Source organism: Phalangium opilio, unplaced genomic scaffold, assembly GCF_054372755.1.
Source record: "Phalangium opilio isolate 3A_F unplaced genomic scaffold, DU_Popi_V2 ptg000056l_1, whole genome shotgun sequence".
In the NCBI taxonomy this organism is placed as follows: Eukaryota; Metazoa; Arthropoda; class Arachnida; order Opiliones; family Phalangiidae; genus Phalangium; species Phalangium opilio.
This window is the reverse complement of record NW_028324175.1, coordinates 5,242,013-5,262,842: the sequence shown is the minus strand read 5'-3', so window position 1 is coordinate 5,262,842 and position 20,830 is coordinate 5,242,013. Positions and strand designations below refer to the sequence as shown.

The window sequence follows — 20,830 nt, the reverse complement described above, 5'->3', positions numbered from 1 at the left end:
AAAAACCTCAAAGCGGCGATGAAAAACTGCCCTATTATGACGTCAAGTCGTCAACAGAAGCTTCATCCCGAAACAAATTTTGATTGGCTATGAAAATAATTTTACGTCGGCCTGGCTCGACAGTAGCTCGATTCGGCTCGAGTGGAGTAGAAAATGCGCTGGCTCGACAGTAGTTCGACTCGGCTCGAGTGGAGTAGAATTAGCGCTGGCTCGACAGTAGTTCGACTCGGCTCGAGTGGAGTAGAATTAGCGCTGGCTCGACAGTAGCTCGATTCGGCTCGAGTGGAGTAGAATTAGCGCTGGCTCGACAGTAGCTCGATTCGGCTCGAGTGGAGTAGAATTAGCGCTGGCTCGACAGTAGCTCGATTCGGCTCGAGTGGAGTAGAATTAGCGCTGGCTCGACAGTAGCTCGATTCGGCTCGAGTGGAGTAGAATTAGCGCTGGCTCGACAGTAGCTCGATTCGGCTCGAGTGGAGTAGAATTAGCGCTGGCTCGACAGTAGCTCGATTCGGCTCGAGTGGAGTAGAATTAGCGCTGGCTCGACCGTAGCTCGATTCGGCTCGAGTGGAGTAGAATTAGCGCTGGCTCGACAGTAGCTCGATTCGGCTCGAGTGGAGTAGAATTAGCGCTGGCTCGACCGTAGCATTCGGCTCGAGTGGAGTAGAATTAGCGCTGGCTCGACAGTAGCTCGATTCGGCTCGAGTGGAGTAGAATTAGCGCTGGCTCGACAATAGTTCGACTCGGCTCGAGTGGAGTAGAATTAGCGCTGGCTCGACAGTAGCTCGATTCGGCTCGAGTGGAGTAGAATTAGCGCTGGCTCGACAGTAGCTCGATTCGGCTCGAGTGGAGTAGAATTAGCGCTGGCTCGACAGTAGCTCGATTCGGCTCGAGTGGAGTAGAATTAGCGCTGGCTCGACAGTAGCTCGATTCGGCTCGAGTGGAGTAGAATTAGCGCTGGCTCGACAATAGTTCGACTCGGCTCGAGTGGAGTAGAATTAGCGCTGGCTCGACAGTAGCTCGATTCGGCTCGAGTGGAGTAGAATTAGCGCTGGCTCGACAATAGTTCGACTCGGCTCGAGTGGAGTAGAATTAGCGCTGGCTGGACAGTAGCTCGATTCGGCTCGAGTGGAGTAGAATTAGCGCTGGCTCGACCGTAGCTCGATTCGGCTCGAGTGGAGTAGAATTAGCGCTGGCTCGACCGTAGCTCGATTCGGCTCGAGTGGAGTAGAATTAGCGCTGGCTCGACAATAGCTCGATTCGGCTCGATTCGGCTCGAGTGGAGTAGAATTAGCGCTGGCTCGACAGTAGCTCGATTCGGCTCGAGTGGAGTAGAATTAGCGCTGGCTCGACAGTAGCTCGATTCGGCTCGAGTGGAGTAGAATTAGCGCTGGCTCGACAGCAGCTCGATTCGGCTCGAGTGAAGTAGAATTAGCGCTGGCTCGACAGTAGCTCGATTCGGCTCGAGTGGAGTAGAATTAGCGCTGGCTCGACAGTAGTTAGACTCGGCTCGAGTGGAGTAGAATTAGCGCTGGCTCGACAGTAGCTCGATTCGGCTCGAGTGGAGTAGAATTAGCGCTGGCTGGACAGTAGCTCGATTCGGCTCGAGTGGAGTAGAATTAGCGCTGGCTGGACCGTAGCTCGATTCGGCTCGAGTGGAGTAGAATTAGCGCTGGCTCGACAGTAGCTCGATTCGGCTCGAGTGGAGTAGAATTAGCGCTGGCTCGACAATAGCTCGATTCGGCTCGAGTGGAGTAGAATTAGCGCTGGCTCGACAATAGCTCGATTCGGCTCGAGTGGAGTAGAATTAGCGCTGGCTCGACAGTAGCTCGATTCGGCTCGAGTGGAGTAGAATTAGCGCTGGCTCGACAGTAGCTCGATTCGGCTCGAGTGGAGTAGAATTAGCGCTGGCTCGACAGTAGCTCGATTCGGCTCGAGTGGAGTAGAATTAGCGCTGGCTCGACAGTAGCTCGATTCGGCTCGAGTGGAGTAGAATTAGCGCTGGCTCGACAGTAGCTCGATTCGGCTCGAGTGGAGTAGAATTAGCGCTGGCTCGACCGTAGCTCGATTCGGCTCGAGTGGAGTAGAATTAGCGCTGGCTCGACCGTAGCTCGATTCGGCTCGAGTGGAGTAGAATTAGCGCTGGCTCGACCGTAGCTCGATTCGGCTCGAGTGGAGTAGAATTAGCGCTGGCTCGACCGTAGCTCGATTCGGCTCGAGTGGAGTAGAATTAGCGCTGGCTCGACCGTAGCTCGATTCGGCTCGAGTGGAGTAGAATTAGCGCTGGCTCGACAGTAGCTCGATTCGGCTCGAGTGGAGTAGAATTAGCGCTGGCTCGACCGTAGCTCGATTCGGCTCGAGTGGAGTAGAATTAGCGCTGGCTCGACCGTAGCTCGATTCGGCTCGAGTGGAGTAGAATTAGCGCTGGCTCGACAATAGTTCGACTCGGCTCGAGTGGAGTAGAATTTGCGCTGGCTCGACAGTAGCTCGATTCGGCTCGAGTGGAGTAGAATTAGCGCTGGCTGGACAGTAGTTCGACTCGGCTCGAGTGGAGTAGAATTAGCGCTGGCTCGACAGTAGCTCGATTCGGCTCGAGTGGAGTAGAATTAGCGCTGGCTCGACCGTAGCTCGATTCGGCTCGAGTGGAGTAGAATTAGCGCTGGCTCGACCGTAGCTCGATTCGGCTCGAGTGGAGTAGAATTAGCGCTGGCTCGACAATAGCTCGATTCGGCTCGAGTGGAGTAGAATTAGCGCTGGCTCGACAGTAGCTCGATTCGGCTCGAGTGGAGTAGAATTAGCGCTGGCTCGACAGTAGCTCGATTCGGCTCGAGTGGAGTAGAATTAGCGCTGGCTCGACAGTAGCTCGATTCGGCTCGAGTGGAGTAGAATTAGCGCTGGCTCGACAATAGCTCGATTCGGCTCGAGTGGAGTAGAATTAGCGCTGGCTCGACCGTAGCTCGATTCGGCTCGAGTGGAGTAGAATTAGCGCTGGCTCGACCGTAGCTCGATTCGGCTCGAGTGGAGTAGAATTAGCGCTGGCTCGACCGTAGCTCGATTCGGCTCGAGTGGAGTAGAATTAGCGCTGGCTCGACCGTAGCTCGATTCGGCTCGAGTGGAGTAGAATTAGCGCTGGCTCGACCGTAGCTCGATTCGGCTCGAGTGGAGTAGAATTAGCGCTGGCTCGACCGTAGCTCGATTCGGCTCGAGTGGAGTAGAATTAGCGCTGGCTCGACCGTAGCTCGATTCGGCTCGAGTGGAGTAGAATTAGCGCTGGCTCGACCGTAGCTCGATTCGGCTCGAGTGGAGTAGAATTAGCGCTGGCTCGACAGTAGCTCGATTCGGCTCGAGTGGAGTAGAATTAGCGCTGGCTCGACAGTAGCTCGATTCGGCTCGAGTGGAGTAGAATTAGCGCTGGCTCGACAGTAGCTCGATTCGGCTCGAGTGGAGTAGAATTAGCGCTGGCTCGACAGCAGCTCGATTCGGCTCGAGTGGAGTAGAATTAGCGCTGGCTCGACAGTAGCTCGATTCGGCTCGAGTGGAGTAGAATTAGCGCTGGCTCGACAGTAGCTCGATTCGGCTCGAGTGGAGTAGAATTAGCGCTGGCTCGACCGTAGCTCGATTCGGCTCGAGTGGAGTAGAATTAGCGCTGGCTCGACCGTAGCTCGATTCGGCTCGAGTGGAGTAGAATTAGCGCTGGCTCGACCGTAGCTCGATTCGGCTCGAGTGGAGTAGAATTAGCGCTGGCTCGACCGTAGCTCGATTCGGCTCGAGTGGAGTAGAATTAGCGCTGGCTCGACCGTAGCTCGATTCGGCTCGAGTGGAGTAGAATTAGCGCTGGCTCGACAGTAGCTCGATTCGGCTCGAGTGGAGTAGAATTAGCGCTGGCTCGACCGTAGCTCGATTCGGCTCGAGTGGAGTAGAATTAGCGCTGGCTCGACCGTAGCTCGATTCGGCTCGAGTGGAGTAGAATTAGCGCTGGCTCGACAATAGTTCGACTCGGCTCGAGTGGAGTAGAATTTGCGCTGGCTCGACAGTAGCTCGATTCGGCTCGAGTGGAGTAGAATTAGCGCTGGCTGGACAGTAGTTCGACTCGGCTCGAGTGGAGTAGAATTAGCGCTGGCTCGACAGTAGCTCGATTCGGCTCGAGTGGAGTAGAATTAGCGCTGGCTCGACCGTAGCTCGATTCGGCTCGAGTGGAGTAGAATTAGCGCTGGCTCGACCGTAGCTCGATTCGGCTCGAGTGGAGTAGAATTAGCGCTGGCTCGACAATAGCTCGATTCGGCTCGAGTGGAGTAGAATTAGCGCTGGCTCGACAGTAGCTCGATTCGGCTCGAGTGGAGTAGAATTAGCGCTGGCTCGACAGTAGCTCGATTCGGCTCGAGTGGAGTAGAATTAGCGCTGGCTCGACAGTAGCTCGATTCGGCTCGAGTGGAGTAGAATTAGCGCTGGCTCGACAATAGCTCGATTCGGCTCGAGTGGAGTAGAATTAGCGCTGGCTCGACCGTAGCTCGATTCGGCTCGAGTGGAGTAGAATTAGCGCTGGCTCGACCGTAGCTCGATTCGGCTCGAGTGGAGTAGAATTAGCGCTGGCTCGACCGTAGCTCGATTCGGCTCGAGTGGAGTAGAATTAGCGCTGGCTCGACCGTAGCTCGATTCGGCTCGAGTGGAGTAGAATTAGCGCTGGCTCGACCGTAGCTCGATTCGGCTCGAGTGGAGTAGAATTAGCGCTGGCTCGACCGTAGCTCGATTCGGCTCGAGTGGAGTAGAATTAGCGCTGGCTCGACCGTAGCTCGATTCGGCTCGAGTGGAGTAGAATTAGCGCTGGCTCGACCGTAGCTCGATTCGGCTCGAGTGGAGTAGAATTAGCGCTGGCTCGACAGTAGCTCGATTCGGCTCGAGTGGAGTAGAATTAGCGCTGGCTCGACAGTAGCTCGATTCGGCTCGAGTGGAGTAGAATTAGCGCTGGCTCGACAGTAGCTCGATTCGGCTCGAGTGGAGTAGAATTAGCGCTGGCTCGACAGCAGCTCGATTCGGCTCGAGTGGAGTAGAATTAGCGCTGGCTCGACAGCAGCTCGATTCGGCTCGAGTGGAGTAGAATTAGCGCTGGCTCGACAGCAGCTCGATTCGGCTCGAGTGGAGTAGAATTAGCGCTGGCTCGACAATAGCTCGATTCGGCTCGAGTGGAGTAGAATTAGCGATGGCTCGACAGTAGCTCGATTCGGCTCGAGTGGAGTAGAATTAGCGCTGGCTCGACAGTAGCTCGATTCGGCTCGAGTGGAGTAGAATTAGCGCTGGCTCGACAGCAGCTCGATTCGGCTCGAGTGGAGTAGAAGTAGCGCTGGCTCGACAATAGTTCGAATCGACTCATGTAGAGTAGAAACACAGGGTTGCCACGGGTCAGGGTCGGGTCGGGCAAAATTAATTTCAAAATTTTCCGGGTCGGGTCGGGTTTTTATTTTAATTTTTTTTTTCGGGTCGGGTCGGGTCGGGCTAAGTTTATAATTTTAAAGTTGGACTAGGGCCGGGTCGGGTCGAAAAGAAAGTCGACCCGACTCGTCTCTGCTTGCAAAGAATAAATTAAAAAGTTTTAGTTTCTGGAAAAAGTTTAATAAGAGACCACGCTTATTTGGTTATCTGTTAATGTTAATTTAAATTTTTTAAAAATTGTAACCTTGAATAATTCCAAGTCAAATGTAAAAATCTAAAGTTGTGATAATTTCGTTTACTAGTGGTTGTTAATCTGAACTGCTTATTACCTCTCCGAGTGACGATGACGTCACGGTGAGGTACTACACTGGACGTGTCTGTGTCACCGCGTTCGCATTTGGCAAAACGGAGCTAACCTGTTCGCACCTGGCAGATAGCAATATTATCTTCTCCTCCATCATCATCGTTAGGAATAAGAAGTACGCGGAGATCGGCTAGGGTTACGAGAAACGACTAGCCTCCCAATGGCAACTCCCCCAAAGGTTCACGCAATTGCGGCTCTTCTTATCATTTATAGCATGAATTTATATAACTATGAATATACAGCTCTGTCATATGCCCTTTATATCATGTCGATTTGGTTTGGCTGTTACCCTCCTAGCTTTGACGCGTTGTGCGTAGCTCTAATAGCCAATCACGAGACAAGAGGAAGTGACGTTTCGAATTTAAACAAACCCCGGACTCCCCCTTCCTTCTCCCGCTCCTAACACTAGCAAACACGTGACTGATGTCTCCTTTCGCTAAGCCCCGCCCAAACCTTATCGAGAGGTTAGACAGCGTAACGCAGCTGTATATTCATAGTTATATAGATTCATGCTTATAGTAAATTAATTCTGGATCCAAGCGAATGAAGGAGCAAAGAGCTGTCACACTAGGCGAATTAAGTTGCGAACTCTCCAAAATTTAAGCGGTGTCATAGCTGTAAGGGGTGCTATATTGGCGGGAAAATCAGGAAACTGGGCTGGTTTGCCTTTTTTTCATAATTGCCAATGGATGTTAGAATGATAGAAAGAAGAAGATGCTCGCATCGCATTGGCGTAGGATTTTTGTAGCTAGAAGGTGAACTTAATCCACCAGCCAATAGTTGCGAATAACTCCGACAACATTTGGGAGTTTATTGCAAATGGTGGGTCCTTATATTCGGAAGAACGGCGCAATTTTAAGAGAAAGCATTCTACCAGGTAAACGTCTTGTTCTTGCTTAAAGATAAGGCCAAGTATGTTTGGATGAACGAAAGAAAATAAAATCTTCTTTGGTCGCTTGAAAATAGATTTTTGCGCGATAATAGATAAGAGGGCTGAGCAGCGAATAAAAAGGCCTCCTACCACCCACATTTTATACGGGCAAAGCTGACCTATTCGTTCCGGGCGAAAGGGGTGAGCGAATGGCCAAAACTATGTCCGAATAGGCCAACGGACGAGCGAACAGTTCATGACGGGCTATTCGCTTCTCCGTTCGCCAGGTGTGAACCAGGCTTAAGACATCGATGTCATCTTCTAGTCATCGATGTTTTTGATGCCGGTTACTGAACGCAGCCATTGTAAATGTAATAGTTAATGTCAATCTCGCGCCTCAACACGCTGCTATTCTATGCTGATACGAGATCTGAAGGTGGAATCATAAGAAAATAATATATAGCTCCCTAGGGCTTTGGGAACACCCTGTCTATACCCTTAAACAAGCACCCAATTAAGTTCACAAAAGAGGGGGCGTGTAGCTAGGTTTTACAGGAAGTTCGCCAAACTTCCCAATCCTTTCGGACGATAATCAATATTTTCACAATGGTAAAATTTTTAAATTAATAAGGTACAGGCTCGTTTACATGTGCGCGAGAATTAAGCTTAAAGCGGAGAGTAGAAGTTGAAAGTCGAATCTTTTTCTCGCACCTAAAAAATCGCGTCTGCCAAAAGCGTTTGTTCCCGCTGCTCCACCCGCTCCTTCGTTTACATACGAGCTGGGCGGTAGCATGAGCCTAGATTGCAGAGTTGCCTTTCAGTCGGAAGTAAACAACTAAAATGGCGTCGACTGTCGTTAGTTTGCTTCTGGTTAAAAAGAAACTATTGCTTTTGAAAAACATTCGAAATCTATAACAAAAATAGAATGGAACGTCGTTGGTGGGTACATCCTATATGGAGATATAGAAACAAAGAAGGCTATATTTGCCTTTTGGATTAACCTTATTTGATATAATTATATATATTTTCTCTACTTGGGCTTGAGAATAATGTTGTTTTAATTGTCTAGCTTAAATGATGAGGCAATGTGATTGCACGCGTTTCAAAAATTTTATGTTGTTCTTTTCTTTCTTTTAAAGACATTCTTAATAGTGGTGCCTAGGCCTATTTCGCGAGATAAACAAACGCAAAAATATCAAACGATATTCGGTCTTTGGCTATTATTGGCTTGGAAAATCACGTGACTCTTTGCGACAAGCAAACATGAGCTGAAAAATCTACCACGGCAGATCGGAGCTTATTCGGGACACCTGCTTCATCTATGAGCAACAAGCGCGACTTAAAAAGTTCCCGCTTGTTTGTAAACGGTACGCCTAGGGAACGCAAACCCCAATACGCCTCATATCTCAGCTTTACGCTTCGACTTTTTCCATTTCTCGCGCACATGTAAACGAGCCTTTAGACTGTGTAGGCGTGGGCGCCTGCCTATAGGGTTGTCTCGATCCGCATAGAGGAAATATAACAGAGGTGTCTCAAGTTTTTAAAAGTCTCTTACCAAAATTTTGGTTTTATTAAAGGTAAGAATATGATTTGAACCAAGTGGCACAGTTAAATTTTATAAACAGAACAATAGATGAAGGTATCAACTTTGGCATGTGCCCAATAAGAAAACTGTACTATCCCGAACGTTTGGTTTTCACCCTCAATTGCCTGATTTATTATTAAATTTAAAGGGACTGAAATGAAGGCATCGGAAGGTGGGTGAAAATTATTTGAAATTCGTCATAATCACGTGATTAAGGACATACGTGGTTCAAAGAAACATGCTTCGTTTAATCGGGGAATTCTCGAGAAAAACCAGGACTAAGTCCCACTCCACGTGGAGTCTGAATATCGGTGTCACGAGGTGCCTGTGACGTATCTCTAATAATTTCTCCCCATACGCCGATGCCTTCTTTTACAGTCCCTTTAATTACGAGCTTTGTCAATTTCGATCAGAGAAAAGAGTTATTTCAAAAAGACTAATGTGACGTCACTCATGCTCATACTACTCGTTCACAGAGAAAAAACTGTACCAAACATGACTGCCAACTACCAAAGCAATGCCTACGTAATTATTATTGATTACGTAGGCATTGACCAAAGACAGACCCATTATGTTTGGCATAGGCGGTGACGTCACATCTGATAGCATCTCTATAGCGCTTTCGTTTTCTAAAAATACCATATAAGAGAGCGGTGCTTGTCCACAAAATCCGTTCCCTCGTCATTCCTCTATGTTCACCCCATCTTTTTGCCTCTTTTACTTATTCCTTCGATCCGTTTCTGTCGCTAGTTCGACCCCCTCATTCTACGGCCCTTAAAGGCCGACTTCCATCGAAAAGAGTTCTAGCGAACTGAAAACCAAGCGACCGTGCCGATTTTCGAAGCCCCGCTGGGTCAAAAGTTGGAAGGGTTCTAGCTAACTGAAAGCCGTGCAATGTGGTTCTAACGAACAATGTATTCGTGTCAGACGTCGCCAAAAAAAATTTAGAAACTCATCTGGAAAGTGAAAGCTGCATGATCCATGAGTTGTTAAGAATGCTGCATACGGAAGATGAACTTGCCCAAATGACGGCATTGGGCACCACGGAAAGGAAGGGCTTGCCTAAAGAACACCTTGACGTGATTCATCGTAAGGGCTCACTATTTTAATAACCATAATTTTAAAATCTACCCACCGTTGTCCTTTTGTTTGTTGTTTTTGGGCATTTCAATTTGAACGATGCTTAGAAGTTAATGATAAAACTAAAGTATCACGGTTGTAAAAGACTAGAGATCATCGGGCAAACGTTGGGGAATTCAACAAGACCACTTTACAGGTTCATACAATCTTTAGAAAACCAATATCTCATATTTCCAGAATGTTTCCCTTGAATTTCTCCGCTGGTATTTCCAGGTTTGCCCCCATATATTAAGTATCCCGAAAGTTAAGGATCATTATATGCTTAATTAACCCCTGTAACCCCAAGTACTTAGTATCGTTAGAAACGGTGACAAAGATGACTATAACATACTTCAAGGACATGCTCGTATCTTTAATAGTACCAGAGTTAGGAGCCTTCAATGTTAAACCTATGTTTATGAACATTTTTCTAAAATGAACCCTGCCTTCTAAAACCATTCCCTTTAGTGTTACTGATGTTGGTCACATTCGATAATGACAACGTACTGAAATATATGTAAGATTAGAGACGTCTGCCACTTGCAATAGTTTGAACTGGTTAATAATTACTGACAGGTAGTCCGACGCATTACTTTAGTTAACGAGTTCCATCTCATTTTCGATTCTGCTAAGTGTTACAAGGTCTCTCTCTAAGAGTTATGACCTTTCGTCTACGTCATTTCAGGACTACCTCTCAGTAACTAGTGGGATATGACCTATCTTAACATGTTGCGCAATTGTCCAAACCAGTGAAGTGAATCATTCTTCAAAATTTAATTGGACTTACATTATTCCAGTTCTAGTAACAAGGCAATTCGGATGGAAAAAGGGGAGGACGATTACAAGAAGTGACATAAATCGCATTATCAATAAGAAGTGCGCGAATATTCGACACAGTCTTCGAAAAGGCGAAAAGAAAACCGAAAAACGGCAAAAAGCGACGACGAGGACGATGGAACCCAGGATGCCCAGGAACAAGAGCAGTTGATCGAAAAAGAAGATACACCCAAAAAAGACGGAAATGATCAGGAAAACGACGAAAATGATGAGGAAAACGACGAAAAAAACGACATTAATATCCAAGTGTAGACAAAACTAAGTGTAAAACAAAAAATAAATAAAAAAGGGAATGTAAACGTATTCTGTGTTTAATAACAGTTAAGGGCACATAGTGTCGACGATGGCCTTGAAATTTAAATATTTCTCGGTGACCCTAAAATTTGAACTCGTTAAGTCCGTTAGCCCGTCACGTGTTTAGAGCTTTTAGGGTATTCTAATGTCTGGATGTGATATATCCTGAGATTCGTACAATTTGCGGGCAATGGTAAATGCGTACTCTATATTCGATGTAATTTAGACAGCCTATGTGGTCAGGTCCTGACCTTAGTACGCTACATTAAGAACGTTTTGGGTGTACTCTATATTAGACGTCATTTAGACGGCATCTATCAGACATCTCTAGCTGGTCGGTATTCGGACCTGACTTAGAACGCTTCATTAAGACCTCTTTGGGGGTACTCTATATTAGACGTCATTTAGACGGCATCTATCAGACATCTCTAGCTGGTCGGTATTCGGACCTGACTTAGAACGCTTCATTAAGACCTCTTTGGGGGTACTCTATATTAGACGTCATTTAGACGGCATCTATCAGACATCTCTAGCTGGTCGGTATTCGGACCTGACTTAGAACGCTTCATTAAGACCTCTTTGGGGGTACTCTATATTAGACGTCATTTAGACGGCATCTATCAGACATCTCTAGCTGGTCGGTATTCGGACCTGACTTAGAACGCTTCATTAAGACCTGTTTGGGGGTACTCTATATCAGACGTCATTTAGACGGCATCTATCAGACATCTCTAGCTGGTCGGTATTCGGACCTGACTTAGAACGCTTCATGAAGACCTGTTTGGGGGTACTCTATATTAGACGTCATTTAGACGGCATCTATTAGACATCTTCAGCTGGTCGGTATTCGGACCTGACTTAGAACGCTTCATTAAGACCTCTTTGGGGGTACTCTATATTAGACGTCATTTAGACGGCATCTATTAGACATCTTCAGCTGGTCGGTATTCGGACCTGACTTAGAACGCTTCATTAAGACCTTTTTGGGTGTACTCTATATTAGACGCCATTTAGACGGCATCTATTAGACATCTCCAGCTGTTCGGAATTCGGACCTGACTTAGAACGCTACACCAAGAGCTTTTTGAGTGTGCTTCATGTTAGACGAAGTATACACCGCTGCAAATAGGCCTTTTCGCGAACAGGTACATCACGAGCTCAATTAGATGAATACGTCAAAGACCTTTCTTAGCATGACCAGTACAAGATCTCATTTAGCACCTTCCCAGGTGGACACCACTATTGAGCTTACTACAGCACGATTATGGGTATTCTCAATGTAAGTAGTCCTTAAGTAGGCTAAATAAAGACTTTCCTCCATGTTCTTAAAGTATGCCCTGTTAAAGACGTCTCATTGTACACCTAGTCAAGACGTCTTACAATGATACATCCTAAATGTTTCTGAATACGTCGCTCTGTATAACGTCTCCATAACCTCCTACACAGCTTCAGAGTACCTTTTTATGTGGTCTTTGGGGCGTCTAAAACTCAACGTTTTTTCTAGAGAATAGACCTCTTAAAACCGTATGTAATTATTTCGGCAAGGGATCTATAGGGAGCTAACAACTGGCTGGGGGGAAGAGATAGTCTGACGTCACGCAGCCCCTCACTGTTTTGGAATTGTTGCGCCTAGAATACTGTTTCCAACCATTAGGGGGGATGAAACTCCAGTAAGAGATAGAATTAAGGGTGTGACGTTTCAGGGTCAGAACTGTTAGCTCCCTATAGATTGATAATGGCATAAGTTCATAAGTTAGGTCCCATAAGTTTGTCACTGATTACTGAGAGTTTGTCATGAAGTGACGTGGGTGAAACATTGTGGATTCTCCTAAAGCGACGTCTGGTGAGATGCTGTCAAAGGCTTAGTACAGAATAAATAGGAAGATGGAAGTCCTGCAAAACCTAGTGTAGTCAGTTCTCGAACTAGCTCTCATTAAGTCTCAAACATTATGAAGTTTAGGTAGTGTCATACTTATGAAGTTTAGGTAGTGTCATACTTATGGAACATATGTTATAAATTTATGTTATGATTAAACAAAATAAAATAACAAAACTTTCGATTCTTTCGAAACACTTTATATAAGGTGTGAAAGTTAACCCTTAACGAAACATTAAATAGAATCCGCGGGTAACCACTAGGTAATGCTTTAGGGGTTCTTATGTGTCATAATTTACTACGTCCATTATGGCATTTTATCGGTAGATGTTTGTTACCAAAATTATATAGATATGAAAACAAAAAAGTACACTTCGTGCATTGAAAATTGCTGGCGCCGTGTAATATGAGAAGCCCTAACTCCTTTATGCTGGAATAGTGTTGAGGGTCCCTCTGCGTATGATTACCTTTATCCCAGAATAGTGTCGACCCCCCACCCTCTGCGGAAGATTACCTTCCCGACCGTGGCACAGGGAACAAGCCGTGAACAAGCTCGTAAAGTACCAAAAATGAACGTTTGGATCGCCAGCATCATGTACTACTTTCTATAAACCTGCGCTGGGTTGCCACGGGTCAGGGAAAACCTGGAAGGTCAGGGAATTTAAAAATGGGCCGAAAAGTCAGGGAATTTGATTTTAGTGGGTACAATTTCTGGGTGATAAGTCTTTATTGAAAGAGTAATGAAAGTTTCTCCTCATCCTCTCTTAACACAGAGTGCACTCTAGAGCAATCCTTAAAAATGTCTAGAAAGGTTTTTATAAAGTAAATGTTCTCTAAACCAATCTCTTGGACTGTTATTTATAGTTGAAAGGTTTCTTAGTCATTTTGGTGCAACAAATACATTGGAAAACTTAATGTAGATCGAGTTTATTTAATTATAAGCACTTAAAACGTGCTGTAAACATTCACACTTTCTGTGACGTCAAAAAGCTCTTCCCTGATTGATTAGTTCCTGTAGGTGGTACTTTGTGTCTCAGTTTAGTTTACATGCCGTCAACAACCAAAGGCGGGGAATTATTAATAAAGTGTGCTTTTTGTTTTTATATCTATGTAATTTTGTTCAAGTAAGAACTTTTTTTAAAATGGACTGTACAGAAGGAATCATCAGGCAGGTGAAAGTGTCCGAGATGAGGCACGTGGTTCAAAGAAACTTAGTTTGTTTCATTTTGAAAACTTGCGCTGCAGGGAATTGGCGCTGATGTCTCGCGAAAAACACTGAGTACGTGTTCAGAAGGGAACTATGAAAATTTGTATAAAATTAACGGATAGTGGTTTTGGTAAAAATTGTTGATGATTTTCGTCTTGTTTTACTAAGCCATATCGATTTAACAAAATGTTCTTTGGCCATTTTTTTCTCCCTTAAACCAGTATAAGAACCAAAATCTTTTCCCGGGGATAGATTTAATTTGGAATGGAGAACAGAGTAATCTGGACGCGGCGTCAAAGTCCTCGGGAAAGGGGGGGGTATGAAAGAAGAGGCGGGTCATAGCGCATAACGACAGAGGTAAAAAGGAATTACGTATTTTTCGCCGTACCCGTCAGTAACGTCATCCAAACGTGGCTTAACATGCTTCATTCAAACCTGGAAAAATCAGGGAAATAAATAGTTGACAAAAACCTCAGGGAAATTTCGAATTTTTTAGTAAAATTCAGGGAAAGTTGCGTCAATCAGGGACCGAGTAATTAAGCAAAATGTTCGTAAACATCCCCTCCATAGGATTAACATTACACTAAACTTTGGAGGCTCAGAACACTGGTTCTACTAGAGATACGGGGATGTCCTTTGATTATGTAATAGTTCTATTTGTTCCCCCCCCCCACCTCGTTCGTTAACATTTGCTCCATAGGATACTCCATATACGGGAAAACTCTGGGAAGTATATGGGGAAAAACCTGGAAATCTCAGGGAAAGTTGTATGAACCCTGTTTAAGTGAGCCAATAAGATAATTCAATCTTTTCTTTACATGTTGGAGGGAGGGGCTCTATACCGGGTTATGAGTCGGAGTGAAGTAAATACTAACCGTTATCCATTCCTACTTCTAAAATTAAATCTATCCCTGCTTTCCTAGAGGAAATTCACGACTTCTTTTTTTTTATTTTTTAGTTTTTTGTTCCACGATGGGGAGCTAGGACGTCTGGGCCAAAAGCTGAAGTTTCCTACTTTGAAAGTATTAAATGGGAGAACATTGAATACAGGGTGGGCGATTGCGTTTACCTAATGTCAGATGTTTACACGTTTAACTATACGCCAGAACCTCCGAAGATTGAGAAGTTAAAGGATCTTTCGGTAATTACGCTATTTAATTTGTTTGCCTGGTCTAAGACACTTAAACAGCTGGGCCACGCGAACTTTTCCGAGAGTAGAATGATAGGGGGTGCGAGCCGAGTAAGAGCTTTTAAAAAATTTCGGCTTGGAGTGTCTAGCCGAGTCTTGATTGTCTCTAGCCTTTTCACTAGTCAAAATATATTCATCCGAGTAATGTTTCATCTTCAGATTAGTTATTCGTTTACAACTTCAAAAGCATCTTCGCGTTACTTCGCGTACATTTTTAGACTATTGTTGCCCCTAACTATTGTTGCCCCTCTAAAAAAGATAATAAATCTCAAACTGGTTGTGTTTCATTAGCTATAGCTCTAGGCTTGAGATATTTCGTTTTCAAAAACTCTACGTGCACCAGAAAGGCCTTGAACTTTGGCTTTTGAGTCTTATTCGAACCTAGGCTTAAGGAGTACTCGCGCAGGGTTATGCTATTGAATTAGCGCTGGCTTGACAGTAGCTTGAATTGCTCGATTCGGCTCGAGTGGAGTAGAATTAGCGCTGGCTCGACAGTAGCTCGATTCGGCTCGAGTGGAGTAGAATTAGCACTGGCTCGACAAGAGCTCGACTCGGCTCGAGTGGAGTAGAATTAGCGCTGGCTCGACAGTAGCTCGATTCGGCTCGAGTGGAGTAGAATTAGCAATGGCTCGACAAGAGCTCGACTCGGCTCGAGTGGAGTAGAATTAGCGCTGGCTCGACAGTAGCTCGATTCGGCTCGAGTGGAGTAGAATTAGCGCTGGCTCGACAGTAGCTCGACTCGGCTCGAGTGGAGTAGAATTAGCGCTGGCTCGACAGTAGCTCGATTCGGCTCGAGTGGAGTAGAACTAGCGCTGGCTCGACAATAGTTCGAATCGACTCATGTAGAGTAGAAACACAGGGTTGCCACGGGTCAGGGAAAACCTGGAGAAGTCAGGGAATTTAAAAAAAAAATCAGCAGTCAGGGAATTTGATTTTAGTGGGTAAAAGTTCTGGGTGATAAGTCTTTTTGAAAGAGTAATGAAAGTTTCTCCTCATCCTCTCTTAACACAGAAAACTCTAGAGCAATCCTTAAAAATGTCTAGAATGGTTTTTATAAAGTAAATGCTCTCTCAAAAAATCTCTCAGACTGTTATTTATAGTTTTATATAAAAGGTATCTTAGTCATTTTGGTGCAACAAATACATTGGAAAACTTAATGTAGATAGAGTTTATTTAATTATAAGCTGTAAACATTCACACTTTCGGCCTAAAAAGGTATGGGGAAAAATCTCAGAAAAAGGTGTGGGAAAAAATCTCAGAAAAGGTGGGGGAAAACCTGGAAAATTAGTCAGGGAATTTGGTTCTCAAAATTCCATGGCAACCCTGAAACGGCACCGGCTTAGCTCGGGTTGAAAATAATAAGTCGAAAGCGTAATAATCCGAAGGTAAGGGGAGACTGAATGTTGATTTTTTTTTCACTGATTATTTACAACGGAACTTTGCCTGTCACGGCTTATAATGAAAAAAAATCGCTCTTCGTAATTAATGTAGAGGGCAGCACTCGGCTTGGCGTGGCACGAACCTGAACTGCTCGAGTCCTATTCGCTACGCTCGGACACTTGGCTAAATATAATTTTACTCTTTAAGGAAATTGACGAAGACAGGTACCCCGAGTATTACAGAAAGAGCTCCAAGGGCTCTAATTCGGAAAGCCAACAGCCATTCAAAATAGCTGTCATCGCGGAAATATTTGAGAAGGCAATTAAAAACGGCCGAGAAACTCTCCAAACGAAAATGTTGAGAGTCAACAAATTCTATCGGTAAGTCAGGGGCGGACTGGCCACGGGGGCTGGTGGGCAATATCCCACGGGGCCGGAGGCAAAATAAGGGTTTGGGGGCCGGTCGGTCGGCCACGGCGACTGGCCGTGGCGTTGATCTAAATGCCTAAGTACTAATTGTTTGGTAATTTTTATTTTGAATCAATTCAAAAACAGTTTGAAACAAAAGATAGGAAATTGGGGGAAGAAGCCTCAGGAAGAAGGTTATGAACTTGCAAGGCAATGCAAGCCATTGGACTTTTTTTGAATTTTTTCTATATGATATTAGCAGCCTAGGCGAAAGATAAGCTTTACGACCGCTCTTTGCAAATTTACAATGAGATGAGAGCCTTGAAAGCCCAATTGATCGTTACAGAGTGGAGGTGTTCCGCGTTATAAAAGACCAACAATTTAGTAGCTTAACGGAACGTTTCTCCGATAACCGCAAACTAATTTCGAGTGCGCAATACCTACACCCACGTCATTTTTCGGAAATTCAAGAAAGAGGCATACCCCAGATAGATCTTTCAGAGATTTCAAGACTATCGAATATTGACGAAGATCCTTTGACGAAAGAGCTGGTCTCATTTACCAAAATGTTCCAAGACTTAAGAGCATCCCTCAATTCAAAAACTGAAGAAATTTACGGAGATGGAGAGCCTGGTTCTGATGTAAGCCTTGATGAGGACCTGTTAAGTGAACCAGAGGCTCCAGAGCCAGAGGCCAGTATTTCAAAAGCACAAATAGCTCAACCTCGTTTTACAGCTTCATGTTCCAATGTTGATTGTGACGGATGTCTGATTTGTTGCTTTCAGCTTCTTCATAAATTTAATCTACATTCCGCAGCTTACACTAACCTATATCTGGCTTACGAATATTTATTAACATTGTCATTTAGCCAAATTAGCTGCGAAAGAGCATTTTCAAAATTGAAAATTATAAAAAAACAGACTGAGATCGTCCCTTGGACAAGAAAATCTTCAAGCTTTGATGTTGATTTCGGTTAAAAGAGAACTACTTAACAACGTACCATTTAGCGATATACATTAGTATGTAGTAAATTCTTCCCAACTAATGAGAAGTATTTTAACATAAAATGCTTTAATTAAAACAGTGTGAAAAAAACTGAAATGTTTTTTAATTACTTACTGTCAATTTAAATTGTTAATTACTGTCAATTTAAGTTGTTAATTACTGTCAATTTAAATTGTTAATTACTGTCAATTTAAATTGTTAATTACTGTCAATTTAAATTGTTAATTACTGTCAATTTAAATTGTTAATTACTGTCAATTTAAATTGTTAATTACTGTCAATTTAAGTTGCTAATTACTGTCAATTTAAATTGTTAATTACTGTCAATTTAAATTGTTAATTACTGTCAATTTAAATTGTTAATTACTGTCAATTTAAATTGTTAATTACTGTAAATTTAAATTGTTAATTACTGTCAATTTAAATTGCTAATTAGTCACATTTAAATGTTCTTTAGTCACATTTAAATTGATAATTAGTCACATTTAAATTGTTAATTAGTCACAAATGTTTTAGCCGTTTTACAGGATTTTATGGTTAATTCACCTCATAATGTAAAAGTAAAACGTGGCTTTAGAACAGTTTTGGTCCTTTTGGGAAATTGGGGGCCGCTAAGATATGAAATTTTAGGGGCCGCGACCCTCCAATGCCCACCTCACGAAAACGCCGCCAGTCCGCCCCTGCGGTAAGTTATGGTTAAAGCTCAGCTAAACTTTTACTATGGTGTTTTGAAAATACTACTGGACAAAAAGTATCTGAAGTAAGGCGCCTAATCAGGGTTCGTACGGAACCTGGATAAGTCAGGGATTTAAAGAAATTTCCTAAAAAGTCAGGGATATGTCAGGGATTTCGTTTGGTATGTCAAACCATGCTTCGAGCAATGCTAAATTTGAGCCAGGTGTGAAAAGTGGGCTCTGGCATGAGTTAATATGTTAGCTCCCTATAAGTTACTCAGGCAATTCATTTTTATACTCCAGCGTTTTCTCCCGCGCCGCCGGCTTCCCAATTATATGCGACGCTCTGCGGCCACCACGTGAACGAAAATCTTATTTACTCTTCTTTCCGGTTTTTCTCCGGAAGCGCGCGTAGTGGAAGCTAGCCAATGATATCGGAGCTATTTAAGCAGCCGAATATTTCGCTCAGTAGCCTCGGTTAAAGGCCGGATTTTCTGCTAGAGGACTCTCCTGGTACAGAAAATGACTCGCGACCGAGTAACAATAGAGAAGCGAGTCGTCTAAAAAATACGGTTCTCCTGGTACAGAAAATCGAGGGATAGGGGTTCTACCGGTGCAGAAAATTGAGATATGGTATAGTCACGTTAAAATTTTGGACCCCCCTTTTCGCCCCTAAACTTGGGCGCCCAATATTTCCTAAAGTACGGTTCTTCGGGACGGGTACAGAAACCCGAGCAATAAACATATACGTACACTTTGGAATTAATTTTCAAAATAATCTGTTCAGCAGTCCTAAGTTTTGTGAGACCACTTCGCGAAGAACAAGAAAGTCAGTTGAAATTTTACCCGTGCCAAAGGTCTAAGAACAGAAAACCAGTAGAGTGCTACTAGGAATATTGTCGTGACGTCACACCCTCTTATCTCCTACCTTGGCTTTGGCAACCATATTGGAAGTCATCAGCTTTGGCAATACAATTTAAGGCCCCAGAAATGACGTCACGTCACATGGCTTTTCTCTCGCACTGTAGCTCCCTATAGTCTATACGTTCATTACAAAAGATATACGGGGAAAAGTTGTCGAGGTTAAAAAGGAGGGTGACATTAATGGGTCAAAACAGTATCGGTACCGCCCGCGGGGGTTTAAAGTTATATGGCACGGTCGCTAATGGGTTTCTACAATTGTTCGTAGCGGGGACCCCAGAAATTTTGGGAGATGCTCTTTCAGTGCAATGACAAAAATCTTCTAGAAATACCACTAAATGGGTCCCGAGCTTGGCGCAGTCCTTGTTATATATACGGGATTTACGAGAGGTATTTCTGTGAGCGCTGCCATAACCTGTCGGCGGCCTTTAGTTAGTGGCTGACATTCCCTGTCGTCGAACGCGCTCCGTAGCCTTGGCAGAACAACACTCCGAAAAGGGGGCGGTAACCTCTAAAGTCCCGTTATATTCTTAAAATTTACAACATTGATTTTACTACTTCTTCGAACTGGATATTTGGAAGGTAGATTTTTAACAGAAGTGAAACCTCGTGACTTGAAGAAGTTGGATAATTTTTCTATATTCTCGGGAGTATAGTGATGATTTTCACCTTTACTAGTACAACCCCCTCAGGGGTTGGGGAGTTTTAAGAGAATGTAGACACTAGAAAATTTGCTTACCCTTAGAGTCACATAATAGAGTATTTCTTTGGGATGTCCAAACGTTTCTAGGAACCATATAGCTCTCTGGGAGAGGGAGATTTTTAACAGTAAAACTAGAAGTTTTACCCAAATGTACGGCTTTAACGATATTGGTTCGAAATATTTTAGTAGTGCTCCATCGTTTCATTAGAAACTGTTTCGTAAAAGACTTTGCCATGGAATGTTCATGAAACCAACTAACGCTAGATGGTTCAGAAAAAAACTACTTGCACGAATGTGCTAGTTCGGATGTTACTGAAACTCTTTCCCATTATTTTAAAACTGAGATGGAAAAATATGATTTTGAAAAATATGATTTTGAAAGAAAATACTCCGCTGAATCCAAATCTATAGCCGAACCCCTATCCCTCGATTTTCTGTACCAGGAGAACCGTATTTTTTAGACGACTCGCTTCTCTATTGTTACTCGGTAGGGCTGGGAGTATCGAAGATTTATGGTATCGATACCGGTATCGAGTACTGAATATTGTATTCGATACCGGGTATCGGTATCGGAGAAAAAAATACTCGATACCCAAAGTATCGAGTACTTTTTTTTAAAGCGCCACCTATGATAGATTTTGCGTATTTAATTATAATAAGCTTTGTAATTAGTTTTTTTTCTCGGAAAACCATTGCTGCAATATTTTAACATTTAATTTAAATTTATTTAATCTAATTTTTAAGATGTGATTTAAATTTAGTTAGAGCTATTCACATAAATTTTCTGTACGCCTTTTAAGTTCGGTACGAAAGCTTGAATCCTTTGGAATATAATAGAATAGATTGTATCACACCTCAGAGTAAAATTTCTGGACATCATTTTGACTTTGGAAAATAATTTTTATAAAACAATATCCACTCTAGAAAGCTAGAATCCTTTTAAGTATAATAAAACACGTCGAAACGCGTCCAAG

General features: G+C 44.0%; 2 protein-coding genes across 2 annotated transcripts in view; both read left to right on the top strand.

Annotated features, from left to right (window-relative positions):
• LOC149668154 (DNA (cytosine-5)-methyltransferase 1-like) overlaps positions 1–19,465 on the top strand; it is a 33,418-nt gene extending 13,953 nt beyond the window's left edge. The window contains exons 10-14 of the mRNA XM_089841242.1: positions 14,536–14,718; positions 16,354–16,526; positions 16,900–17,249; positions 18,060–18,243; positions 19,351–19,465. Coding sequence (XP_089697368.1) covers positions 14,536–14,718; positions 16,354–16,526; positions 16,900–17,249; positions 18,060–18,243; positions 19,351–19,465 — 1,005 coding nt within the window. The remainder of the gene's footprint in view (positions 1–14,535; positions 14,719–16,353; positions 16,527–16,899; positions 17,250–18,059; positions 18,244–19,350) is intronic.
• On the top strand, positions 6,880–10,500 carry LOC149668155 (uncharacterized). Its single transcript, XM_089841019.1, has 2 exons — positions 6,880–9,333; positions 10,161–10,500. The coding sequence occupies exons 1-2, from the start codon at positions 9,219–9,221 to the stop codon at positions 10,349–10,351; spliced, it is 306 nt and encodes a 101-aa protein (XP_089697145.1). The 5' UTR covers positions 6,880–9,218; the 3' UTR covers positions 10,352–10,500.
• Positions 19,466–20,830: the final 1,365 nt, after the last annotated feature.